Source organism: Mastomys coucha, unplaced genomic scaffold (genome assembly GCF_008632895.1).
Source record: "Mastomys coucha isolate ucsf_1 unplaced genomic scaffold, UCSF_Mcou_1 pScaffold15, whole genome shotgun sequence".
In the NCBI taxonomy this organism is placed as follows: domain Eukaryota; kingdom Metazoa; phylum Chordata; class Mammalia; order Rodentia; family Muridae; genus Mastomys; species Mastomys coucha.
Window position 1 is genome coordinate 143,380,312 of NW_022196897.1, and position 26,790 is coordinate 143,407,101.

The window sequence follows — 26,790 nt, forward strand, 5'->3', positions numbered from 1 at the left end:
CAGAAATCTGCCTGCCTCTGCCTCCCAAGTGCTGGGATTAAAGGTGTGCACCACCACTGCCCAGCGTGATAGGTTTTCATTATGTAGCTCAGGCTGCCCCTCATGGTCCTCAGCCTCTGCCTCCAGCATGCAGGGATTACCGGCTCCCTCACCACAGCCTGCTCCTCTTAGTCCTAAGGCTAGGCGGATCTGTTCATTCCTACCTGGGTAACCTGAGCTTCTCTCTGTTCCCTGTTCTGCAGCTAGCAGAGCTCTATTGTTGATCTTTTAACACCCACCCCCTCCCCGACCCTGGTGTTTGGGGGAACCCCGGCCTGTGTTTGTTGAGTCTTCCTGCTATTTTTCTGCCCTATTGGAGGGTGCTAGGCTCCATTATTCCTTTCGCATGTAGGTTGTTTTGACTGTGGCAGGTCAGTGGCTGGGTTTGAGACCTCCCTTCTTGGCAGAGACATTTACCCTGCAAAGTTCTCTCCGAGTTCCCCGCTTGCTGCATCCAGCCCATTGCAGTGTTGGGTTTTCATTTTCTTTTCTAATTCTTTTCTATTTCAGTGTTTTCTTCCATGGTAGCTTTCACCCGTGATGTCGCCCGATATCTTTTTTGTTGATTGCTTCTGCTCCATCATGGCTGCAAACACACTTTGTGTGATTTGATTTCTTTTAAATGTGTTGAGCCCTGTTTTCTGGCCTAGCATATGGTCTGACTTGGACAGTGTTGGTGTACACTTGAGGAGAACATGGCTCTGCTGTTCCTGAGTGCTGCTGGCCGCCGTGGCTCCATTCGCCTTTTGTCTGAGGAGTCTGTGGTGTGCAGGCCTCCCTCGCTTTGCTTTTCCTGTGAACTCTCTGTGGTTATTTATTTATTTTTTTTATCTCTTTATATTTTAAAAAAACTCTCATTTACCATATGAGTTGCAAAAAAATTTTTTTTCTGGTTTAAATTTGTTTATCAAGCCAGGCAGACTTTTTTCTTCAGGCAGGGTCTTTTTGTGGTTCAGGATGGTCTTGAATTCACTATCTTCTTCCCCCTGCCTCTTGAGTGCTGGGTTGCCAAGTGTGTGCCTCCACGCCTGGCTATATTGTAAGTTTGTTTTATATGGACTGATTTATCTTCTTCTTCTAAAGAAACTTAAGTCTTTAAAGATATTACTTATGCTAGGTATGATGGTGCATGCCTTTAATCCCAACACTCAGAAGGCAGGAGGATCTCTGTGAGTTCAAGGCTAGCCTGGGCTAATGGTGTCAATGGTAAGTTTCAGGACAGCCAGGGCTGTCTGGACAAGAGAGACCTTCTCTCAAAAATAAGATCAGATCAGATCAGGTCAGATCAGATCAGGTCAGATCAGATCAGATCAGGTCAGGCCAGGCCAGGCCAGGCCTAGGCCGATGACCAGTAGTTAAGAGCACTGGCTGCTTTCCAGAGGACCTGGTGTTAGTTTCCAGCACTCACATAGTGACTCACACCTGCCTGTATTCAAATTCCCAGGGACCCCAGTGCTCTTTCTGACCTTTTTGTGCACAAAGTCACAAGGTTCACATTTGTACATAAAAGCAAATATATGTATACATAAAATAAAAATGTACTTTATAGGAGGCTGGTGAGATGGCTCAGTGGTTAAGAGCACTGACTGCTCTTCCAAAGGTCCTGAGTTCAAATCCCAGCAACCACATGGTGGCTCACAACCACCCATAATGAGATCTGATGCCCCCTCTTCTGGTGTGTCTGAAGACAGCTATAGTGTACTTACATATAACAATAAATAAATCTTTTTTAAAAAATTGAAAAAAATGTATTTTATAAATCACAGTAGGGTTTTTTGTTTATGTTTTTTGAGACAGGATCTCACTATAATGCTATGGCTGTCCTGGAACTCTGTAGACCAGGCTGGCCTTGAACTGACAGAGATCCACCTGCTTCTGCCTCTCAAGTGCTGGGATTAAAGATGTGTACCACCACCACCACCATCCCATTAGGATTTTTGCTTGTTTGTTTGATTTTTGAAGATAAATCCTCACAGCCTTGGTTGGCCTGGAACTCACTCTGAAGACTAGGGTGGCCTTGAACTCACAGAGATCCACTGCCTCTGCTTCACAATGAGTCCTGGCATTAAAGGCATGCACCCTTAATGCCTAGAGTCTCATTAGGGATTTTACAGGGCTCACACACACCTTGAAGGTTGTATAGGAACATTGGCTATTTATAATGCTAAATTTTCTTTCATTTCGTTTTTTGACACTATTAGTGTGTGATATGTTCAGCTTTCTGTCATTGTGCATAATTCACTTTACGTGTGACTGTTTTTCCATATGTTTGTTTTTTTTTTTTTTTTTTTTTTTTTTTTGGATTTTCAAGACAGGGTTTCTCTGTGTAGCCCTGGATGTCCTGGAACTCACTCTGTAGACCAGGCTGGCCTCGAACTCAGAAATCCGCCTGCCTCTGCCTCCCAAGTGCTGGGATTAAAGGTGTGCATCACCACTGCCCATCGATGTTCTTTTTTTTAAAGGTGGATTTTTTTTTTTTAATTATTTGTCTGTGTATGGGTATGTACCTGTTAGTACAGGTGCCCATGGAGACCCCCCCAGAACTGGGGTACAGGTGTCTGTGGGTTTTCTAAATATAGGTGCTGGAAACAATGTGAGGTCTCCAGAAAATCTCTACAAACTCTTAACCTCTGAGTCAATTGTCTCTCTGCTCAACAGAGCGTATGATCTCGTTCTCTCCAGCCCCAATCCATACTGTCTACGGACAAAGACTCTGACTTCTTTTCCACTCCCTACCTTAGTGCTTGAAGAGGCATTGGGAGGCCTTTGTCTGATGATGAGAGCAATCAAAAAGAGGTCAGAGGTCAGGGCAGGTCTTCCCCAGACCTGATGACATCAGAGGGTACTTCTCCATTGCTTCCCACCTGCTGAGCACCTTGCAGACAACACTGCCCCGGGTCTTCCTTACCACAAGCTTATTTGAGCAGGACTCTCATGTCATTTTGGAGGGGTAAACTGAAGCCTGCTTAAGTCTGTGTGCCTAGGAAAAGCCGAGCTGGCGCTTGACCTGGCATTGTGGCTGCAGGCCTGTGATTGCCTTTTGCAATGGGGGCATCTGCGTCATGGGCAGGGCCTGGAGGCACATCTGGCACCCTTCATTTCCTCTGTTGCTGTGGGCCAGGCCGAGGCTTCTCCTGTGCTGTGGGGGCAGTTGAGAGTTCCTGGTGAGCGCTGGTTTTGTGTTTGGCCCCTTCAGCCCATCTAGCACTATTCCTCCATTCCCTGTAAGGACAGACAGAGTTCATCAGAAACCAATTCTTTTCTGTCACATAGACTCTTAGTTCCAGATGTCAGGCTTATAGTATAAATCTCCTCTGTCTTATGTATGTATTATGATGTATGTAAGTGTGTATGTGTCTGTCTGTCTGTCTGTTTCTACTGTGGTGTTGGGGATGGAACTGAGGGCTCATGAGTGCAGGGGAGCTTCCCCTGCTGAATCATACATATCCCAGCCCATGCCCATTTGAAAGGTGGGAATCTCGGGGCACCATGGCAAGATTCAGTTAGATGCAAACCCGTGCCCCACTCCGGTAGAATCTCTCTCCATCACGGCCCTGCCACACCTGGTTATATTCACCCTGAGAAGAGGAAACATGTCTTCAGGGGAAAAGGGCCACTGTGAGCCTCCTAGAGAGAGAGTGTGGAGTCCTGGGCTGGGCAGTGAGAGCCGTACCCAGCGCAGATCAGTGGACTCTGGGCTATCTGCTTAGTCCTAACCACAGGGGAATTGTGGGGTCCTCTTGAGTGTCCTTAACTACTCAGTGCTCCTCTGCTGCTTGCCTAGTGAGCACGAGACCTCATGTGTCACCCCTGGCACCGTAGATAATAATTATTATCACGAGAAAGTAGCTTCCAGCGGTCACCTGATGCAAGATGAAGAGTAAAAAGGGGACTTTCCTTTTCTGGACCAACCCCTTGTCAGATGAAATATTGTAAAGACTTGGGGATTCTTCCAGAACTTTCTCTTAAGTCTCCAGCATGTGTATATCTGTCTGCACACACACATGGGCAAAACAGTCATACTATAGCAGTAGTAGATCCTGCTTGCCAGGGGCAACCCAGAGCCCAGCGCCTGGGTCATCTCCACCCCTGACAATCCTATGGGGTAGTCAGTGAGACAGACCCAGAGGAAAGCAAGGCACCGTGATGCCAGTGGAGGTGGCTCCTGCTGCCCAGAGGCCATGGTCTTTACATCTTTCTCTTTACTTTGACAGTGAGGCAGGACCATCTTCCCAGACTATACTGAACTCTGGTGCTGCCCAGCAGTCTGTCGTTTGTTTAGACTCCTCTGATGTACACTCAGTTATTACTGGTTTTCTGGGGCGAAGCATTAGTTCTTGTGTGGTTTGTAGAGATGCCTCCGACTTTAGGGTGGGCGGGAGGGGACGCCATGGCTGTGTCTTTGAGGATGGCAGGGCTCTGGCTTGAGGGATGGGACTGGTTGAGACAGGTTGCATCAGAGGAAGGTTCTGGAGTTTCCTCAGGGTTCCATGCTGCAGCAGCTGGCACCCAGAGCCAGTGCTCTGCGAGTATTTGGTGCGAGGCTGAGCAGTGCAGGGGAGGGGCAGAGTTAGGGAGATCCTGCTTAGGCAGGACCTAGTCTGTTGGGGCTAGGGTGTAGTAGGGGATATGGAAGCCTTTGCTACCCTGGTGGACTTAATCAGGAGCCTGTGGTCAGGCACCCGACCCACTTTCCTTTTGGGACCTCAGTTTACATCCTTCACAGCTTCCCTTTGGCCTCAAGGACCTATCTCTACCTCATAACTTGCAAGTGGCGGAAGAGATGGGGGCTCCCTCAAATGGGTGACTCATGGTGACTGGGCAGATGTCACACCCCTACTCCAGGGAAGCCTGAGATCTGGGTCTAAGTTCCAGGAGAGGCACTATCCAAAGGGAGCCTCCACCCTCAACCCTACCCTGTATGACCCCCCCCTTTTGCCCCCAAATACTGCTAAGTCCTTGTTGATGCACTCTGAGCTACTGGAATTGGGGACAGAGTGGGAGGGAGAGGTCCTAAGGAACCCCAAGTTCCCACCAGACCCCTCAAGCAGCCCTTTTTCCTGCTTACCCTGTGTGGCTGTTGCCACACCACCTCATCTTTTTGTTTGTTTTGTTTGTTTGTTTGTTTTTCGAGACAGGGTTTCTCTGTTTAGCCTTGGCTGTCCTGGAACTCACTCTGTGGACCAGGCTGGCCGCAAACTCAGAAATCCGCCTGCTCTGCCTCCTGAGTGCTAGGATTAAAGGCGTGCACCACCCCTTTCAGGCACACCCTCATCTTTTAACTCTCAGGCAAGTTCTTGGATTTTTCTGTGCCTGGGCCTCCCCATCATTGAACTAAGGATGCTGTTAATTCCCACACTCTGGACGCTCATGAGGATTCGGTGTTTTCAGAGAGCTTAGAGTGGGGCCCAGCTGCTGGAGGGTTTGTTCACTGGACACCCAGTGGTCGCCGTAACGTGACCCTTTTAGTGGCTAAGCAGGGTGAGGCTTTGTATGACTGTCCTCAGTCTTCTGTTTACCTTGCAAATGTTTCCAGAACAGCTGGTAACAGCCTGTCTATCGTGGGTGGTGTTCAGGGTGGGAGCTTGCATCTAAGAACCTTGACCCAAATCCCCCTCATAGACAGCTGTCCCCAAGTCTACTCGGTCTGGTTACCGTCCTCAGAGTCTGGGACAGACCCTCCAGTGTTCCTCTCATCCACTTCCACGGTCCCGTGCTGTGGACTTGTGCACAGAGGTTCCCTACCGCTACCTGCAGCAGCCTGCAGCATTCTTAGAGATCTCCACTCTAAAGCAGAGATGAAGTTTAGGGGAGCTGAAGAAATGGTTCAGTGGTTAAAAGCATTGGCTGGCCAGGCAGTGGTGGCACACGCCTTTAATCTCAGCACCTGGGAGGCAGAGGCAGGCGGATTTCTGAGTTTAAGGTCAGCCTGGTCTACAGAGTGAGTTCCAGGACAGCCAGGGCTACACAGAGAAACCCTGTCTGGAAAAACCAAATAATAAAAAAAGCATTGGCTGCTCTTCCAGAGGACCTGTGTTCAATTCCCAGAACCCACGTGGCAGCTCCCAGTTTCCTGGAACTCCAGTTCCAGGGGATCCCGACTCCCTCACACAGACGTATGTACCAATGCACATAAAAATAAAATGTCTCTGGGTGGTGGTAGCGCATGCCTTTAATTCCAGCACTTGGGAGGCAGAAGCAGGCGGATTTCTGAGTTCGAGGCCAGCCTGGTCTACAGAGTAAGTTCTGGGACAGCCAGAGCTGTACAGAGAAACCCTGTCTTGAAAAACCAAAATAAAATAAAATAAATAAAATGTCATTTAAAAGACAAAGGGAAGGAAAAAACTATAGGGCTTAGTTGGTAGAGTCCTCGCCTCGCACTCACAAGTTCCATCTCCATGGAAGGTCCTCATGCCAGCATCTGGCTTCACCTCATGTGTCTACAGAAACATGCACACACACGCTAACATACATCAAACTGTGCAACCCTCATGTGTACATAGAAGCATACATATCTCTTGAGTGCATGCACACACTCACAGACACACACAGACACACAGAGATGTGAACATAGATGTAGGTAGACATGGGGCTTAATAGAAAAAGAGGTGCATATGAAAGGGACAGGACTCCCAGATGCTGGTGGCACTTCTGAAGTCCCCTAGTCTCTCCCGTGTAGCTGTGTATAGGACTTTGAAGGCTTTTGGAATTATGCTGTTTAAAGCCTTTCTAAGGGACCCTGCCTCATTTGTCTCCCTTGTACTCTGCCTGCTCCTTGCCCCCTTTCTTCCTAAAATAAGGTCTTACCTGGTTGGTCTTGAACTCACTGTGTAGACCAGACTAGCTTTGAACTCACAGATAACTGCTTGTCTCTGCCTCCTGAGTGCTGGATTAAAGGTTTGTGCCACTAAGAAAAGATTTATTACTTATGTGTGCATGTATGTGCACAGGTGTACACAGATGCATGTATCTTTGTCCTTGGAGGCTGGAAGAGGGCACTGGATCCGTCCATCTCAGAGTTTCAGGCATTTGCCAGATACCAGGCTTGTCACGTGGGTGCTGGGATTTGAACCTGTCTTAACCATGGAAGCATCTTTCTAGCCCATTTCCCTCCCAGATCCTAGGGTGATTGTAGGCAGGGGGAGGATTACAGAGTGATGGTGAGACCATGAGCCAAGCGGGTGGAACAAGGGCCCGCGACTAAACGAGGATGGAGATTCCTAGAAAGTGGCAGGATTAGCTGGGAAAGGAGAAAGGTCACACTCAAAGGTCATTTAATCTTGGCCCTTAACCATGGTTCATTGCTAGTTAGGTATTTGTTATTGTGTGTGCTTGGTGTGTATGTGTTCACATGCATGTCACAACATGTGAATAGAAGTCAGAAGACAACTTTGGGGAGTTGGGTCCTCTTCACTGTGGTTGTCTGGCTCCACAGGGCCTTTACCAACTGAGCCATTTAGCTGGCCCAACTTTGGTCCTTATTTGAAATACCCCTGAATACAAGAAATCTTACCGACATTGGCAGGGTCCACTGCTTGTGCTGGAACTCCTGACTCTTGGCTGGAGAGAGCCTCAGAGAGTGTGACTGAAGGTCTCTTTACTCTTCCACAATCCCTTGGTGTCCAGCATCTCTGACCTCCCTCAATGTGAGGGCACTGAGGAGTGTTTGCTGCAGCCACCCCTGGGCTGCCCCCTAACCTAGCTGCCTTTCAGACACCCTGGGTCTGCATGGCAAGCATTAACCACAGACCTCTTCCACAGACAGATCCTACGCCCCACACAAGCCAGCACTTCATCTGTGGCCCAGGTCCCCCTGGCTTCGCCTTAAAGGTTCCACTCTACCCTTCTGTGTGTTGGGGAGGTGCATGCTTCCCTTTGTTAGGAAAGCCTATGTGCACATGTCCCCATGTCTGGCTCTCCTTCTCCAGGCACATCTGCCGGGAGCCCATTCTTGATCCCCTCCAGGGACAGGGGGCATACCATGTATCATTGTGTTTATTCTAGAGAAAGCTCTTGCAGATAATTCTTTGTATCTTGTAAATAGGTTTCATTTTAAAATCTGTTTTTATATTTTGTATTGTTTCTAGTCAAGGACCCGACGTCCAGGAACTATACAGCTGCACGGAGGTGGGGTGGGTGGAATGGGCTGCAGGGAAACCCATCTGTTGGCCGACCTCTCAGGACCCCGAGTTTGTCAGTGCTGATGGGCACTGTAACCTGGAGCGATGGGTTACCATGGAAACAGGCCTTCCCTGAATACCCACAGCTGGTCAGACCCTCAGGAATATCTAGTGATCCCTGGGGCCATTGGGCAGGTCTCCCCAGCCCGCATTCTTTGAGTCTGGATGGCAGCCTGAGTCACACTCCTGTGTGCACCTCTGCAGCTCTGAGGGTATAGGACTGCCTGCCGCACCCAGGTCCCCATGGGTAGGAGCCGCAGAGCTTGGTACCAAGTACAACTGAGGAGACTTGTTCCTGGCAGGGGTCTTTGAGGACATCTAGTCTAGTGCAGAGGCCTCCTACAGCCCAGAGGAGTGGTCCGTTGTGCCACCTCCCTGATGGCACATCCAGAACATATGCCAGTGACTGCTGGTATGCAGGGTATCTCCTGCTATGGCCTCATTTGGTCATGTCACAGCTGTGTCACATAAGGGGAAGACATGGTACAGAGGACGATGTCCACACCAGTGTAGACTAGATAGCTGACACCAAAACCAGGGAATTGGGTTCCAGAGCCTTCCAAACCACCGTGCCACCCGACTTCCTCTCACTCCCAGGATCTTTGGAAAGGTCAAAGGGCATTTTCATTTTGGCAGGTGGGGATCTGATCATCTGTGTGAGAGCTCTGACAGTTTTTGTGTTCACATCCCCACAGTGTCTCTGCAGATGCGGATGTTGAGGCCCAGATAAGGGAGCAGCTCTCCTAGGGACACAGAGCCGGAGAGGTGGAGCAGGGTCTTTAGGCCAAGGCCACAAACACTACAGCTGGTTGCCACGGACCGGGATTTCTTGCAGGGTCCCTGTTCCGCGGGACAAGGGATTCTGGCCAGGTGGGCACGGGATTCGGCTTTGACAAACAGACTACACACGGGTGGTGTGAAATCTGAGTGTATTTCTTTAAATATTACATGAGGCTTTTACAATCATTGTAAAAGAGAAATGAAAAATCTGGCAGCTCAACAGTTGAGGTACCTCTGAGGCTATCTGAAACATACTGGGTCTAAAACAGCAGCTATCTCCTCTGAACTGGTGCTGTATCCCCCGGGCCCAAGCACTCTGAGCCCGGGGGAATGCGGGTTCCTGAATCTGAGTCCTAGCCCATCTAAGTTCTAGTGCTAGTCCTGCATGTGAGTCTAAGTCCTTCTTCCTCCAGTCCTAGTGCTAGACTGAAGTCACGAAGGCAAGCGACCCCCACATCCAAGGTCACCTGACTTCTAAAAGCCAGGTGTAGAGCTGGAGGAAGAGGGGTGGAGCCCTCTCTGTTGAGGTATTCTTATGCTAATTCTTTGGTTCTTGCTAGAGGCAGGCAGAGGAGAATCTCAACCTAACTCTTTCAGCTAATATCTTAGAGTGAGAGAAACCTTTCAATTACTCTCTAGTACTTAAAACATTAAACTAGGATAGTTGGAAACATTGGTGAAGGTCAGAAAGCAATGTCCGAATTTTCTCTTGCTAGCTGTAAGAATATGATATCTTGGTGAGTTCCTAGCACACAAGTACGAAGACATATCTGGGCCACCTCTGAGTTTGGGGTGCCAGGCAACAATGCGGAGGCAGGAGGCTGACTTTCCTTGAAGTTTTCGCCTCAAATACTGCCATCACACAAGTGTGCGTGGCAGCTGGTGTCTGTGCCAAGCCCCCAGACTGCTCCCCAGACCCACTGGGGTAGCCCTGCTACCTATCAGGTGAGTGGAGATGAGAGAGAGGAGCCCCCAGCTCAGCTGCTGTGGTTGGGCACGGATGTGGAGGGTAGCAGGCATTGGGTGTCATGGGGCCTTCCACTTGGTCCCTCTGTGTGTCCAGGTCCCAGGACCTCTCAAACTTTTTCTCCCTGCTCATCATTCATTTGGTTGTTTCTTAAGCACCTGCTGTATACCCCACTCTGTGCGTACCAGTGAACAATTCAGAAATTAAAAGAAGAGGAGGTTACATATAGCCAAGTGGGGCACAGTAGTCTGGGGGCTTGTGAAAGGATTTGGTGACACCCTCCTAAAGGACATGACTTGGAATATCTTTCTCTCTCTCTCTTTCCTCCTTTCTTCCTTTCTTCTTTCTTTCTTTCTTTCTCTCTTTCTTTCTCCTGTGTGCTTATGGGGAGGTGTATGTGTGAACCATGCATGTGTGAAGGTCAGAAGTCAGAGGACAGCGTGCAGGACCGTTTCTCCCACCTCTCTTTTCACCACGAGGGTCCTGGGGATTGAACTGAGGTCAGCAGCGTTTGTGATAGTTACCTTTACCTGCGGAGCCATCTCCCTGACCCAGGAAGTGACTTTGAGCTGATTGCTGAAGGAAACTGATCTGGGAGGTGAGGCCGTCAGGGAGTAGTGTTTGCAAAGGGCCGGCGGCAGGAAGGCCTGGCCGTCCCTTCTTCAAGCCACATACTGTACAGCTGCCTTGGTTAACACTTTTAGCACCTTCCCCCAAGTGTTAGACAACTTGTCAGGCATGGATTCGTTCAGCAAAATTTAAGTGAGCCCCTCCTATGTGCTGGGGACACAGATATGACTCAAATGTCCCAGCCTAGGAAAGACTGAAACTGACTGGGGCTGGCGGTCAAGTCTTTGGACTGGTATGTCTTCTCTCCGTAGCTGCAACCTAAGGTGCCAACAACCCATTTTACAGGCGAAATTGTGAAAACTCTCTGTCCCAGAGTGGCGAGTCCCCTTCTGAGGACTTCAGTTTCCCTGAATGGGTGGGTGTCTTGCCTGCTCTCAGGGGCTCTCCTCTACCTCGGGGTTTTCTGTCTCACCCAGCTAGGACCATGGGCAGCAACAAGAGCAAGCCCAAGGACGCCAGCCAGCGGCGCCGCAGCCTAGAGCCCACGGAGAACGTGCACGGGGCTGGGGGCGCCTTCCCGGCCTCACAGACACCGAGCAAGCCCGCCTCCGCCGACGGCCACCGAGGGCCCAGCGCCGCCTTCGTGCCCCCCGCGGCCGCCGAGCCCAAGCTCTTCGGAGGCTTCAACTCCTCGGACACCGTCACCTCCCCGCAGAGGGCGGGGCCTCTGGCAGGTCGGCCCACCCCTTTGCTGTGTGTCTCTGAGCTGTGCTGCACCCTCTCTGGGTTCGGGGAACTCGGCTTTCCGGAGGCTGAGAATGGGGAAGGACTCGTACACTGGAAAGCGGGGCTCCTGGCGCTTTCGGGCGCCCAGATTCAGAGTATATAACGGGTTCAGAAGGAGAGGGTTGTAGGGGACCCTGAGGCCAGTAGGGGAAGGGCCGTCAAGGACGAGCTGCCGCTCGCGCCCAGCCTTTGTTCCTGGCTCTGCTGTGCAGTGGCCCGAGTGCGCCCCTGCGCCCTCTGCTGGTGCTGTGTGGTACGGCAGCCCTGTCGCCTAGGGGCTGAGCAGGGTGACTCACGCTCCTGCAAGCATGGCTACACACCCACACGTACAAATCCCACGCTCAGACCGAGCCATACTCACGGCTGCACACTCGTGCGTGTAAATCCCACGCTCAGACCTAGCCACACGCACGGCTGCCCACCTATATGTGCAAATCCCACCCAGACTCAACCATGTTATATGCCCACATGGGGCATGTACTCACACTGAGTGGAGACACCAGCAAAATTCTCACAGTTCCTAGAAACACACCTGGGTCAGAGCACACACAGATACAGGTGTGCATACAACCTCGGTCCCCTCCCCTCAGATGGGCCTGTGCACTTCCTTGAATACAGACACAGGATGTAGGGGTTCCCTGCCCACATCCCACCACAGGAACATGGTGAGACCCTTGGACAGGCTGCTCACTTCCCACCATAAAGGTACACACCCATTTGATCATTTGACAAGCATTGGTGGAGCCTCGGGCAACAGAGGGTCGGATGTAGGAGTCTACGGAGCAGCTGTGGGTGAGGGGAGAATCAGGGGAAGGGTCCTGAAGCTTGGCCCAGAATCGCGCGCGCGCGCGCGCGCGCACACACACACACACACACACACACACACACAGGCAGAGTCCCTTAAGTGAGGGGCTTAGGAAATCTTCTGTGTGCTGGGTCTGAGTACAGCGCAAGGCCTGCTCTCTGGGTCTTCTGCTTGTGTCAGTCGATAGGTGGGACCAGGAACACCTAGTCTGCAGCCCGGCAGGGATACAGGCCAGCTGAGTGAGGAAGGCAGTCTCCCACCCCAGCCCCTGCAGGGTTCTGACACCTCCCATTCTTCTCCGCAGGTGGGGTGACCACCTTTGTGGCCCTCTATGACTATGAGTCACGGACAGAGACTGACCTGTCCTTCAAGAAAGGGGAGCGGCTGCAGATTGTCAATAACACGTGAGTGTCCGGGCCGGGACTGCACTGGGAGCGTGGGCCCGTCTATACCCAGAGCTGCCGGCAGAGGGCAGTGCAGAGCCTCCAGAGCTGCTTCTGCTCTTGGTGGGTGGTGGCCCTCCCTAGACCCCAACCAGTCTCCTCCCTTGTCCTGGGCCCTGTCTTTGCACCTCAGCCTCTCCTTCTCTCTGCTTCTCTCTCGCTGGCCCTTAGGAGGAAGGTGGATGTCAGGTGTGTACCGAGGCCAGGTAGAGGGGATGCTTCGCTGAGGCTGGGGGCTGCTCTCTGCATGCGCTTCCTTCACTGGCCCGTGTGTTTCCAACTCTCTCCCTGTCCCTTTAGCTTATCCTGCATCCCACCTGTTTGAGCCGACCCTCCATCTTCACCCCACACCTTCCTGTTAGCTCTCTTCCTCCCTCTTCTGATTTGTGATTCCACATTGGGTGCCAGCTACGTGCAGGCAGGACCCAGTGTGTTCTGGAGGCCAGGGAGGGAGTTAGTGTGGTGGGGAGTGGGTTATACCAGACCAGGCCAGGGGTGGGTAGAAGCAAGCTGGGGTCCCTGCAAGATGACCCCTGGAGAGGGGGCTGTCTCTATTGGACTGCCTATCCAAGGAAGGACAGTGAGCTGCTGCAGGTAAGGGTGGTGGGCAGCACCCCTGGGAGAGGGGCAGCTGATGGTTGGAGGTATGTGCTGGGCTGTGGAGACCTCTCCCTGGAGCAGGTAAGGCTTGGGGACTTTGATTTGAGCTGTTCTGAAGGGCAGAGAGGATCCATCATAGAATGTTCCAAAGGTTTGGCTAGAAGGATAGGCTTTCCATTTCCCTGGGTGTGTCTCGCTGCTCATGCCTCCCGATCCTTGTGCATGCTACTCCGTTTGCCTGAAATATTTCTTCTCCTGTATCCATCTGGTGAACTCCTATTCATCCCTCAAGATCCAGGGAGGGAGTGCCCTCTTTGTGAGGCAAAAATGAGCAGGTTCCATGCGCTGTGCTGGTCACTGTCATTCATACCCCTTCCATCTCCTTACCTCTGATCCTGGAGGGGCAGCAGCGATGGTGGAGGGGCTGGCTCTATTTTGTGAATGAGGAAACTGAGGCTCAAAGTCGTGAAGGCCCTTGTCCAAGGTCACGTGGCTACCGATAGCAAGCCCAGGATGGAACCTGGGCATTTGCTCTCCTTTTCCTAGACTGGCACCCTGGGGAAGGGACCTCCCTAGGGAGCTCCCCACCAGAGTGGCCGGTTGTTCCTTCCCTCCTAATGGGAAGCCCCTGAGTCCCCATGTCCCCAGCTGTGGGTGGCACTGGTGGCCAGGAGGAGGAGCAGTGTGACCCTGGCACTTGACTTTCCCGGAGTCACACAGCTGATAGAGGCAGAGCTGAGGGAAGGAGTGCCCACAGACCTTAGAGGGTGTGCTGGGTGGAGACTTGGACTCTGTGTCTTACTCTGGGGTCACAGAAGCCTCCACTCCTTTGGGGTGCAGTTTCCTTCTCCCCTCTTGTTGCCTTTTAGGATGTGGGGGGACTATACAGCCAGACAGCTAGAGACAGGCACAAAAGAGTCTCCTCCACTGGAGGTCCCTGGATGGTGGGGCCAGGATCTGGCTACTGGATCTGTTGCTGGGGCCTCCCGATCAACCCCTGCTCTACCCAGATTCAGAGAAGCTCAGGTGTCAAACCATTCTGCCTGGGTGGAGAGTGTCATTATTCTCAGCTCGGCATGCTCTTCCTCACTGAGAAACTGAGGCCCCTCACATGGGAGAGCACCAGACCCCTGACCAAGCCAGTCCCTGGCTACCCGAGGCAAGTCTGTCCTCCTAGACCCTTGGCATAGGAAGTGGGCATTGATGCCCCATTTCTAGGGTAGGTACACTGAAGCCTAGGTGGCCATCCCTACCCTGAGCCCAGCCTGTAGGTATGTACAGACTCCACTTACTAAATATTGCCTCCTTTATTAATGTGAACACTAAAATCCAGAGAGGGCATGCTGTTTGTCCAGGGTCACACAGTATTCCTCCAGGAACTACTCAGAGGGCTTAGGTTTTTGAAGGTTGGAGGGGCAGTGAGATGTGGTTTTAGTAGTTCAGCTCCTGTTTAGCTCGCAGCTACTCCTCATTGGTCTATATGCTGACATTTGACCTTCTGGGGGCCAGCAAGGGAGCTCAGCCTTCAGATGGGGGCTGGGGAGCAGTTTGGTATTTCTCTGTCCATTTTCTTATAGTACAACCCCCAAGCAGGCCAGTGAACCCCTGGGGACCTGTCAGGCTGCTAATTCCAGGTATAGTTTGGCCACTTCATTCTGTGGTCTCTGATGTCAAACCAGGTTCCCATCCTAGTCCAGACTGTCTTCTGCCCCAGTCCTCCTGTCTGCCTCTTGTCCCCTGGCTTCTGGGGATCTCAGCCTTTGTGGATTTGGGGAGCTTGCTGCATTTGGCTGTGGACATTAGGGATCCCCTGGTTTCAGCCTTTCTCTGCCATTGATTATGTTGTGTGGCTTTGGGCAAACCATCTCCTCCTCTGTGCCTCAGTTTCCTCAATCTATGAAAAAAACACCAGTCTCTCTTACCAGAGTGACTGGGTCTTCCACCTCTTTCAAATGTAGTTTGCTTAGCCGGGGGTGGGGGGGCCTCACCTTCCTTGTTGGATGATCTTGGGGGGGTCAAACCAGAGGGAAATTTGTGTACGCCAAGCGAGGGTGGAGCTTGGGGGCACGGGTGCTGGGTGAGCGTGTACCTTGCCTGTGTGTGTGTCCCTCATGGCTCCTCTTACACCCTCTTCACTGCGCATGTCCACCTAGAAGGGAGCCTTGTGGCCCAGCATTAGCCAGGATCTGATGCTCACCTGGCCTCCAGCCTGTCCTTCAAGCTTCACCAGCTCCACTTGCTCCTGGCCTCGATTTCTTCATCTGTGAAGCTGGGCAAACGTGTGCTCAGACCTCCAGTGCCTTCAAGTCGGGGCTGTGTGACTCGAGGCCAGGGCCTTTCTGTCTCTGGTCCAGAGTGGGGATGCTGTGCGTCTTCTCAGGGTCAAGGCAGGGCCAAGGTCACCCGCTGACTAATTTGACTCCCATCTTGTCTATCCCCCAAGCCTTGCATGAAGAGCTGCAGAGCCATTGGGCCTCATGGTACCCACAGGGAGGCACCAGGCTTGGCTATGTGACCTTGCACAGAGCCCTTTGCTTCTCCAGCCTCAGTCTTCCCGTCTGTACAGGGGGTGTGGGAAGGGCTGGACCCTAGCTCCCAGGCCTTGTCCTCCTATCTTCCTTACCTCAAACCTCCAACCTTCTCCCTGTGTCCCCTTTGGTTGCTTTGGATGTGAGGTCTCTGGCTGCCCCCTAGACCCCATTCCCAGTGTCCCCAGCACTGCCTGGCTCTCTCGCTCTCCCTCTGCCCCCTGCCACGGCCTCTCACCACCCCCATCTCTGCCTCTTCTCTCCTGTCCGGCTCTCGCTTGCTCCTCCCTCCTCTGTCTCTGGACCCCTGCTCCAGCCAGACCTGGTTCACATTCAGATGGCTGCAAAGGTACTTCTGCCCCTCCCCCTCCTGTCCAGGCCCGGAGCCCACCCTGCTGGGATCCCTCCTCCTTCCCGCCCTCCTCCTTCCTTCCCTTCTTCCTGGGGCAGTTAGTGTAAAGGGTCCTGAGCACCTGGCCACCTCATTCCCCATGACTTGCTGTGTGACTTCGGGCATGGCCCAGCTCTCTCTGGCTTCACCTTTCCACAGACAGGGCTAGGCTGCAGGAGGAGGCCTGTAGTTTTTGGTTAACGACTTTTAGGAGTGAGCTATGATTTGGGACAGGGACAAGTACTGTTGTTTGAAGGGATGGGCCTGAACGGCATTGGGGCTCTCAGGGCTTGGGGAGACTTTGAAGGTCTAATGTCGCATCCATCTCATGTAAACCCTGCTTCTCCCTTCTCCTGCCCAGACAGGGATTCCTCCTTTGCTCTCTCCTAAGGCAGCCCTTCTGGACACCTCTGGATGGTTCAGTCTTGGGTGGACGGGGCTCAGTTCTGCTGAGGTTTTAGGTGGCATCCCTCTGGGTCAGTATGTCGGGGAGGTGGAGGTTCCAGGCCAGTTCCTGCTGGCTTGCTGTGTACACGGGCTGGCCCAGCTTCCTTTGCTGCAGAGCCTGGCCATGCACCTGGGGAAGTCGGGGTTACCGACCCCGCACCCATGGTGACCTCATTCTTTGCTCCCTCCCTCCTGCTCAGAGAGGGAGACTGGTGGCTGGCACACTCGCTGAGCACAGGACAGACCGGTTACATCCCCAGCAACTATGTGGCGCCCTCCGACTCCATCCAGGCTGAGGAGTGAGTATGTTGTTCGGCTACGGTCCGCTGCCACTGTCCCTCGTGGGCCTGAGTGGGCAGCAGGGTGGCCACCCTGAGTCTCCAATACCCAGGGCCAGCACTGTGGGCAGTGAACCCTGGCCGACAGACACAGTCTTGTCTCTCCCACCCCAGGTGGTACTTTGGCAAGATCACTAGACGGGAATCAGAGCGTCTACTGCTCAACGCTGAGAACCCGAGAGGGACCTTCCTCGTGAGGGAGAGTGAGACCACAAAAGGTATGCCTGAGCATACCCGTGGCTGGCAGAGCTCAGCTTTGAGGGTATTATTTGAGCTGGGTATTGGAGAGCGAACAGGAGTTTGATGCATGGGATGGGGAGGGGAGAGCCTTGCAGTGGAAGAGATAGAGCAGGAGCTAAGGTGGTTCTTGAGGAAGACTGAGTGATCCTGAGGTGGTCAGGACACGCAAGCTGAGGCTTTCCACTGGCCTCAGTTTCTCACATGCGGAGTGGGTACAGGTTACAGGAGTGTGACACCGCTGTAGATGTGTTCTCAGGATGGGAACAGAAGCAGTATGCCCGCCCCTCGGTTTCCCTTTTCTTTCCCAGGGGCCTCTTCTGGCCTTGCCCTTCCCCCACAGACTGTCTCTACTGTTTCTGCCCTTTCTCCTAGCCCATCACCATGGCAACCAAGCCAGGCTGCTTCCTGTGGGCCTGGGGCTCAGCGGGAGATGGAAAAGTGCACATGCCTCCGTGTGCTGTGTACAGGGATGTGTGTGTGTGTGTGTGTGTGTGTGTGTGGTTGTGCTCACACACTATTGGGGTTCGCCAGTGCTGCTGGAGTGAAATGTGGCGTGGTCCTGGTTCCTGGGGCTTGGGGGTATGGGCAGATGTGAGCATGTGGCCACTGGGCATAGGTATGCCGCCAGCCGAGCCTTCTGTGGGCAGTCTGTAGAAAACATGACTTCCCTGGGTTGCTTTGAGACAGGTTAGGGTGGGTCCCAGGCCCGGTCCTCCCTGACTCACTCACGTGTTACTGGAAGATCATCATATTTACCTGACAGTGTCCAGTGGGGCTTCAGGGGTCTCCTCGGTGGACAGTTCTCAGTGGGTCCTTCCACTCACAACTGCCTACTACCTTGCAGGCTCCTGGACCCTGCACCCCACCTCTTCCTGAAGCTCTCCAGGCTTCACTTAACAAAGGTTTCTGTTCAGGGCATTCCCAGTTGCAGTTTTTCTAGGCTCCAGAGAGGCAGGGCAGGGGCATGGCCCGCAGGCCACACTCAGAATGTACCTTCTGTCCTGGACTAATTACTCACATGTCCACAGCCAGCCACTACTCCTGTGTGCTCAGCTGGTCTCCAGCAAGCAGAACAGGACAGACACAGGAGTGGGCACACCCAGAGAAGGCCGTAGCCAGCATTTATGGAGTGCTTGCTGCGTACCGTGGGAATCTTCACGGTGGTCGCATTGTGTAGGGAGGAAACAGAGAGGGCAGGCAGCAGCCCCCAGGGTCACACAGTTGTGAGCACATTGGGATTCAGATGTCTTACCAGGGCTGTGAGTTTGGGGGGGGGGGAGCATGTCTCTGCCATTGGGGGTTTTGTGCCTACATGACTGCCCTGGAGCCTGCTCCTCTCCGCACACCAGGGGCTGAAAGAGAGTGAGACTAACTCCCTCAGGCAACGAGCACACTAGCAGGGTGCCTCGGGGGTCTCCTCCCTGCCTACCCACAGGTGCCTACTGCCTCTCCGTATCCGACTTCGACAACGCCAAGGGCCTAAATGTGAAACATTACAAGATCCGGAAACTGGACAGCGGCGGGTTCTACATCACCTCCCGCACCCAGTTCAACAGCCTGCAGCAGCTCGTGGCTTACTACTCCAGTGAGTGTCCCCGGCCGTGTGGGGACTCACCCAGGGGAGCAGGGTGCTGCGGGGTGTGCCTCCTCACCCCTGGGATGCCTCTTCCCTTCCTGCCTCTCCTCCATTTCTTCCCTTCTCCCCTCTCTCCCTGCCCAGCCCCCCTCCTCTCCTTCCTCTGCAGCTGGCTGGTGAGGAGGGGGGTCTGCCTTGAGCTAGCTAGAAGGGAGGGGCCAGAGGCTGGTGTTGATTGTTTCTGCAGCCCTAAGACTGGTCTGAACCGGTTCCTGGGAGAGAAGGAGGGGGAGGCTTCTTTGATAGAGAACAGCAGAGCGGGCTGGAGCTGGGCTGCGGGCCGTGTGCAGTGATGGTGTGGGGGCCGTGTGCAGTGATGGGGATGGGGTTGGTGTGGGTTTTCTGTGCATGGCTGTTTCAGGTGTAGCTTCTTGAGCTGCCTCCTAGGCCTGGGCCTCAGCCTCTTTAGCACTAGCTGCCCCTCAGTCCGCTGCTGATGCTCTGGGGTTTATTCGGTTCCCAGACCAGATCCTCCAGGGCTACCTTGGAACCTTAGGATACAGTGCCAAGGCCCCAAGCACAGGTGGCTGAAGGCTGCTCCGTGCCTTCGCCTGCCAGTTCCTCCAACCGCACCTACAACTTCCCTCCTCCCAGCGCCATTTCCATCCCCACAGCTGATCCTGTCTTGGGCTCTAGCACAGGTGATGTGCTGTATGAGGTGCCACCTAGTTACCCCTCAGATAGCGGCCAGGAACCGCTTCCTCTGGAATGCCTGCCAGGTCTCCCAAGGATTCCTAAAGCCTGCTTGACTCCCCACTCCCAAACTATCTATCCTCTGTTACTCTGTGTCCTGAGATCTTACTAGGCGGCTGGGGTCGGGGTGTGGCCTCCCTAGGGCAGGCTCTCACACCTGTCCCTCACCGGTTCTGATACTCTCAAATGTGACAGGTAACTGAACCAATCAATGAGTGATTTGAGCAGGTTACTTTTGTGCCCCAGGCCCCTGGGGAATAGAGGTCTACAGGAGGGTGTCAGCCTGACCCCAGAGCTAATGTGCACATGATGCACTGGGCCATACACACGGTACAGGGAGGCCAGCTTGCTGTAGGACCCTGTCTGAGCCCCATTCCCTGCCTCCACCTCCAGAACATGCTGATGGCCTCTGTCACCGACTCACTACCGTGTGTCCCACATCCAAGCCTCAGACCCAGGGCCTGGCCAAGGATGCGTGGGAGATCCCCCGGGAGTCCCTGCGGCTGGAGGTCAAGCTGGGCCAGGGCTGCTTCGGAGAGGTGTGGATGGGTAAGGAACACACACCGCTGTCCCCATCCCAGCTGGACGCTCAAAGACCCTGAATCCCTCTCTTTAATTGTCTCTACCGAACAACTGGGCTCTGTTTTATTCTATTGTTGTACATTAACTGTACAAATTGTTGTTTTCCTGTGACACTTTCAAACCCACATGTAATGTATGTACTTTGCTCACCTTCAGCCCCTTTATCTCATCCCCGCTATGACTCACCCAGGGTCAGCACTGACGTGGGCACCTGACTCCTTATAGCCCATTGCTGCTGAAGACGAGGGCATCTGTGTACCAACCACTCCTGGGGACGGGGCACCATGGTCCTCAAGGGCCTGAGTGGGTGTGGTCAGGTCTCACACCAAGTCTCAGCTTCCCGATGTGAACTAGGGCAGATGCTAAGCTTCAAGATGCATCTGCATATTAGTTCAGAAAGAGACAGCGCTGTGTGGAGGGAGTAGTGGGAAATCAGTGTTCAGTTTTCTGTCTAATAGTGCAGCGGCTGAGAGGCCCCTGGGGCATTGAGCTGCCCTAGGCAAACCCAGGCTCTCCTGCCATCGGCTGCTCTCTGCCCACCCAAGACTAGAGGGGGTCTGTGGGGCTATATAGTGGCTGTTGCCACTTCACTGTCTTCCTTTCAGAGGGCACTAGAGAGGCTGGGCCAGAAGTCCTGGGTTGTGAGGAGGAAGGGCAGTCTGTGTAGCCCTGGCTGTCCTGGAACTCACTCTGTAGCCCAGGCTGGCCTCGAACTCAGGAGAAGCCAGCTTTTAGGCTGAGAGACCAAAAGGAGGGTTTGGGCAGAGCCTGGGCAAGCCGCAGCTTTGGTCCTTCTCAACCTCAACTATGATTCTTGGTGTGTGGTGTGGATATGAGGGCTTCCTGAACCTTTCCCCGGAGCTCTGCACAGACCAGCAAAACCACCAGGAATCAGGCCACCAGGCCTAACTTGAGACGGCTAGAGAGCTGACCTTGTCTACCCTCTGACCCCGTCCCTGTGATAAGGAGGTCTCCCAAGCTGATCTGTCAGTTCCCCGACTAATGTAGCACAGGCACTGAGCTGACCCCTTGTCCCCAGTGGCCCCAGACACAGCCCTCCCGTTCCTCTGTCCCATGTTCTGGTTGCTGGTGCCTGGAGTGCTGGCTGCCCACCCAGCTGCTCTGTTTCTTGGTAGCATTCCTAATCAATCCTAATCAATCGCCATCCTAAAGCAGTCACTGTTTGTGAGCAGGCTCCAGACACTCACTTCACAGCCCTGGGAGGGGTGGGTCTCCATTTCTAAGTGGGAATGGAGAGTCTCAGCATGGTGCCTGGCCTTGCCCGAGCCCGTGCCATGGGTTCTGAGGCAGGGGTTGAGACAGGCACCCATGTGAGCTCTCAGTTGGCCCCAGTGCAACAAAATTGTGGCCTGTGCTGATGTTGCTATGTCCCTCTCCCACAGGGACCTGGAATGGTACCACGAGGGTTGCTATCAAAACCCTGAAGCCAGGCACCATGTCTCCAGAGGCCTTCCTGCAGGAGGCTCAAGTCATGAAGAAACTGAGGCATGAGAAGCTGGTGCAGCTGTATGCCGTGGTGTCAGAAGAACCCATTTACATTGTGACAGAGTACATGAACAAGGGTAAGGTCTGGGCCCAGGGCAACCTCCGCTCGGGTGCCCATGAAGGGCAGGCCTAGGACAACTTACTTCTTATGCCAGACCACCCCATGAGTGGGCAGCTCTGTTAGGGACTGCCTTTCTCCTTTTGTAAATAATACCAAATCTACTATTTTTCTAAAAGATGCTTCTTTTGTCCTTGCCCACTGTCAAGATCCCTGTTGTTGCTAGTATGGCGGCACACACCTGTGAGCTCAGTGCCCATGGGGTTGAGGCAGGAGGATCTTGAGTTTGAGGCCAGGCTGGATACATAACAGGACTGTCTTGGTAAACAGCAGTGTGGGTGGGGTTGTAGCTGGGTTGGTAGAGTGCTCGCCTAGCATGCACAAGGCCCTGGGCTTGGCCTTAGGTTTGATCCCCAGTACTGCAAGAATGAGGCATGATGACACATACCTATAATCCTAGCACTGGCGAGGTAGAGGCAGGAGGATCCAGAGTTCAAGGTCAGCCTCTGTTCCCTAGCGAGTTGGGTTACTTGAGACCCTGTCTCAAAGCAAAAACATGTATACGTCCATATTACCCCAGAGTTCCCTGCTGTCCTTAGTGATGTGACTAAGCTCCAGCTCCAGCCCCAGGCAGCCGCTGGCTGGCCGGTTTGGCCCTGATAAACCCACTTGTCTTGGGCTTTACACATGACCGCTGCATCTTACAACCCTCTGTTGTGTCTGCCTGACCCTTCCTACCCCTCTTACTCCAAGGACCCAGTAGGATTCCCTGGTCTAGCTCCCTGGAGTGTTGGCCTTTGAGCGGCCCTGACCAGGGTCTGGGAGCCGCAGTTTCCTGCTCAGGGAGACCCAGGCAAGGCTAGAGCTGTATCTCTCTCTCCAGGAAGCCTGCTGGACTTTCTCAAGGGAGAAACGGGGAAATACTTGCGGCTACCCCAGCTGGTGGACATGTCCGCTCAGGTGAGTCTCCTCTTCCACCGTCCTACCTCTTTAGCTCTTGGGCTCAGAGTGCCCCCTTCAGGAGGCCTGCTTTCATTACACCAGAGTCTCACCTGGCAGGTGTCTGGGGTGGTACAGAGGCACACATACATATAATTAAGAATAAAAATAAAGGGGCTGGAGAGATGGCTCAGCAGTTAAGAGCACTGACTGTACTTCCGAAGGTCCTGAGTTCAAATCCCAGTAACCACATGGTGGCTCACAACCACCTGTAATGAGATCTGATGCCCTTTTCTGGTGTGTCTGAAGATAGCTACAGTGTACTTAGCTATAATAATAATAAATAAAATCTTAAAAAAAAACAAAAAACAAAAAAAAGAATAAAAATAAAATATTAAAGGTTTAAAGCTTATTACTTCCATTTGCTAGATGAGAAAACCGAGGCTCAGAGACAAGACTTGGCAGGCAGGACCTGGCATGCATCTGTGTCTGTGGGTCATCTGGGCCCTTTTTTTTAATATCCTCACCTGCCCGCCTGGCTGCATCTCATTGTGACCTCCCTTTGCTGGCCCCAACCCGCTGAGCTCTGCTCCACCTTTTCAAGCCAGTGCTGTTTATTATAAGCTGAATGAAGTCCCTTGCTTGAATCGGGTGGGCAGGGTGTTTGGGTGTCCTTCTATCCTCAGGAATGGCCAGTCCAAAGCACCTGCTTACAACCCTGGGGTGGGTGTGGGTTAGCCTCTGAGCCAGGCTCTCCGTCTCTACAGATCGCTTCAGGCATGGCCTATGTGGAGCGGATGAACTATGTGCACCGGGACCTCCGAGCTGCCAATATCCTGGTTGGAGAGAACCTGGTGTGCAAAGTGGCCGACTTTGGGCTGGCCCGGCTCATAGAAGACAACGAATACACAGCCCGGCAAGGTGGGAGCGCCTTGGGGGGGTTATCTGATGGTATCAGTCTGTCAGGTGGAAATGAGAATAATGCTCCTATGGCAGATTGGTAATGATACCCTGTGCTTTATTGCTTGTAGGTGCCAAATTCCCCATCAAGTGGACCGCCCCTGAAGCTGCTCTGTACGGCAGGTTCACCATTAAATCGGATGTGTGGTCCTTTGGGATCCTGCTGACCGAGCTCACCACTAAGGGAAGAGTGCCCTATCCTGGTGAGGAGGCTAGACCTGTGTCCCTGACTTTGGCCCCAGGGGCAAGTCTCATTCTCCCCCCAACCGACACATACCACCCCTGCGCTTCTTTCCAGGCTGGGTCTCTGATCACAGGCTGCCTCTAGTCAGGACTCTTAGCCTCAGAGGTGGGGTTCTGTACACCGTAGGGTAAAAACTGTCTAGGCTGTGTTGGTCTCTGGAGCCATCTCTTCATAGCCCTCTCTGTTCATAGGGATGGTGAACCGAGAGGTCCTGGACCAGGTGGAGAGGGGCTACCGGATGCCTTGTCCCCCCGAGTGCCCTGAGTCTCTGCATGACCTCATGTGCCAGTGCTGGCGGAAAGAGCCCGAGGAGCGGCCCACCTTCGAGTACCTGCAGGCCTTCCTGGAGGACTACTTTACGTCCACGGAGCCGCAGTACCAGCCCGGGGAGAACCTATAGGAACTGTGTGCGCAGGACCGTCACCTCTAGGCTTCTGGGTGTTGCCTCCCTTCATCCTCTCTCTGGGGCTGAGTTGCCTCGGCAATGTCCCTTCTGGAGCATGGAAGGGCTTCAGGGACAGAGCAGCCTGGAAGGACAGGTTGAGGCCGGTACAGTGACTGTCCCATGCCTGCCATGGCCACAGGCTCTCTCTGTGCATTCTCTCTGGAGTTAGCCTGCTTCTCGCAGGACACTGGTGATGAGCAGAGCTGGGTGTGGTCTTCCAACCTCAACCCACTCCACTCACCTGGCTCCTCCCCACTTTCTTCATCCTGGGTCTGTTTCAAGCTGGCCAAAGAGCCCTTTCCAAAGAGAAAGGAGGCCTAGCCCTTGGCCTATATGTACTTCCTGCCCCTGGCCATCCTTGTTGGAGGCTTCTGGGTGGAATGTTGGGTCTAGAACCCTCTTCCGTGGCTCTCAGGCTAGACAGCCCAACGCCCAACACCAGTTGGGATAAGTGTCAGAGTGAGCACTCCCTCTGTCCCGTCCTCCACACACTGATACATCGCCCTCATTTCTCTGTTGGAAAAACGGAATCCAGGAGGGGCTGTGACCTGCCCAAGACCAAGGGCAGTGTAGGGTCAAGGTGGACTTGGCACCTGGTGCTCCCTCTGTCTTCCTCAGGAACTAATGAGAACTCTCCTCCAAGGCAGTGGGCAGGCTGGGGCCTGAGTGGCTTCAAGGCGGCAGGGTTCTGCTGCCCCTGAGGCTCATGGGTCTGTCACAGGGAAGAGGCAAGCAGGAAGCTGAGCCAGGAGCAAGGGGTAGAAAGTGATGGTGTGGAATAGGCTTCCGTCACCGTGTGGGTGGGCTTTGACCTTCAGAGCCAGCCATGATTGGAGTGAGCTCTCAGGCTGCAGAGGCTGACAGGTGGAAGAGGAAGAGCTAAGAAGTGGGGAGTCCTGCTCCTCCATTTGTCCTGATCATTTCAACACCCATCCCCTGCTCTCCTGCCCATACCGGGACTCCCTTACTCAGGAAGAGAGGGGAGTTCCTTGGCCAGGGAAAGGAGGGCAAGGATCCTTACTGCTGTATACCAACACTGACCCTGCCCTCTAAGCTATACTCTCTTCCCCCGTGACTATGGCCTCTGCCATGGCTCACCCCAGTATAGATAGATTCGCAGCTGGGCATCCAGGGTGAGCACGGCCCTGGAATCGCAGACAACTGACTGCCTGGCCCCTGGCTCTTCGGCCCAGCCTTAGGATATGTGGTGGCTTCTCTCTGTCTCAGTGTCCCTATCTGTAAGGTGGGCAGTTGATGATTTGTGGCATCTCAACCAAGGCCCCCCCCCCCGTGTGTGTGTGTGTGTGTGTGTATGTGTGTGTATATGTGTACCTGTGTGTCTTCCCTTGTGTCCATATTTAATGTGTAAGAACATCCCTACTCTTTCCCCAGACTTGACCATTTCATCCATTGCCCCATCACAGCAATAATGTCCCCGTCGCCGGGGATCCAAGCAGGGCCTGCCCTGACATTTCCACTTTATTCCCATAGTCTCCGGCCCAAGTCTCCCTGTGTACCTGGCGAGCCTGAGCTTGCCACCCGATTCTCCCCACCTGACTCCAGCTGCCCAAGGACCTTCGTGTAAGGTGGCCTCAACTGTCCAGTTTTCTTTTTTTCTTTCTTTTTAACAGTGTTTTGTAGATTTCAGATGACTATGCAGAGGCCTTGGGGACCCCCCAGCTCTGGACAGGGCCTGGGGAATCCTACATTCCATGGCCCAGGCTTGGGGGAGGGGGACCCAGACTGGTTGTACATACTTTGCATACTGTCTGATTAAACACAAACAGACCTCAGTTTGGCCAGCAGCTTATTGGACATCATCGACTGTGTGTGGGATGAAGAAGAGTCCTGGATGGGAGGGAAGTCGGCAGTTGGGGTCCTTATCTCTGTAGCTAGTGGCTTCTGGACCTGGAACTGATCAGATGGGGCAGATGCAGCATGTCTTGCACTTGAGGATCTGGGGGAGGCACCAAGTTTAGGGCAAGGATGTTTGTGAGATTCGGGCAGCTGGCAGGATGGAGCAGAGCTGCCCAGCATGCATGGAATGTGTTCCTGTGTAATCTCAAAGGCAGTGGTTGCGTGTGTGTGTGTGTGTGTGTGTGTGTGTGTGTGTGTGTGTGTGTGTGTGTGTGTGTGTGTGTGTGTGTGTGTGTGTGTGTAGGCAGGATGGGGTGACCCAGGTGAGCTGTGTGTGCTTCGTGGAAAATTCCTGTCTGCCTCCATGCAGCGTTCTCTTTGACCTTCCTTTCCCACTATAGGTCTCTCCTCCCGTCATCCTCACATTTCCAGCTTCTTATCCAGAGCCTGGACTTGTTCTACTCTGAAACATCTCTTATCTCTTACAAGTCAGAAACTCCTATTCAGCCTTCAAAACTCGTTAGAGGTCCAAGAACACTGTGCAAGTTTTCTCTAAGACCCAGAATCGTCAGCAACTGTCATGCCATGACTGTCCACCGAGCTCCATCCCTGGACCGGATGCTGTGGGGCTAGGTGAGATGCCCCCAGCCCCAGCCCATGGCAGATGTCTGTGCAGGGAGGGGAGACAGTGGTCACCTCTCTCTCCCTACCAATTCCTTCTCTCATTTCCAGTTCCTTACTCTGGCCCACGTTAAT

General features: G+C 53.4%; 1 protein-coding gene across 12 annotated transcripts in view; it reads left to right on the forward strand.

Annotated features, from left to right (window-relative positions):
* Window positions 1-25,970, forward strand: part of Src (SRC proto-oncogene, non-receptor tyrosine kinase) — a 50,380-nt gene extending 24,410 nt beyond the window's left edge. For 5 of the 12 annotated variants that reach the window (XM_031372555.1, XM_031372554.1, XM_031372551.1 and 2 more), the window contains 13 exons: window positions 8,915-9,089; window positions 11,013-11,270; window positions 12,432-12,531; window positions 12,742-12,759; window positions 16,737-16,835; window positions 16,989-17,092; window positions 18,550-18,699; window positions 19,837-19,992; window positions 21,429-21,608; window positions 22,473-22,549; window positions 23,296-23,449; window positions 23,560-23,691; window positions 23,924-25,970. In XM_031372555.1, coding sequence (XP_031228415.1) covers window positions 11,021-11,270; window positions 12,432-12,531; window positions 12,742-12,759; window positions 16,737-16,835; window positions 16,989-17,092; window positions 18,550-18,699; window positions 19,837-19,992; window positions 21,429-21,608; window positions 22,473-22,549; window positions 23,296-23,449; window positions 23,560-23,691; window positions 23,924-24,132 — 1,629 coding nt within the window. In that variant the 5' untranslated portion in view covers window positions 8,915-9,089; window positions 11,013-11,020 and the 3' untranslated portion in view covers window positions 24,133-25,970. Of the gene's footprint in view, window positions 1-8,914; window positions 9,090-9,812; window positions 9,945-11,012; window positions 11,271-12,431; window positions 12,532-12,741; window positions 12,760-16,736; window positions 16,836-16,988; window positions 17,093-18,549; window positions 18,700-19,836; window positions 19,993-21,428; window positions 21,609-22,472; window positions 22,550-23,295; window positions 23,450-23,559; window positions 23,692-23,923 lie in introns of those variants that run through there. The other 7 variants (XM_031372559.1, XM_031372557.1, XM_031372556.1 and 4 more) reach the window with 3 other exon arrangements.
* Window positions 25,971-26,790: the final 820 nt, after the last annotated feature.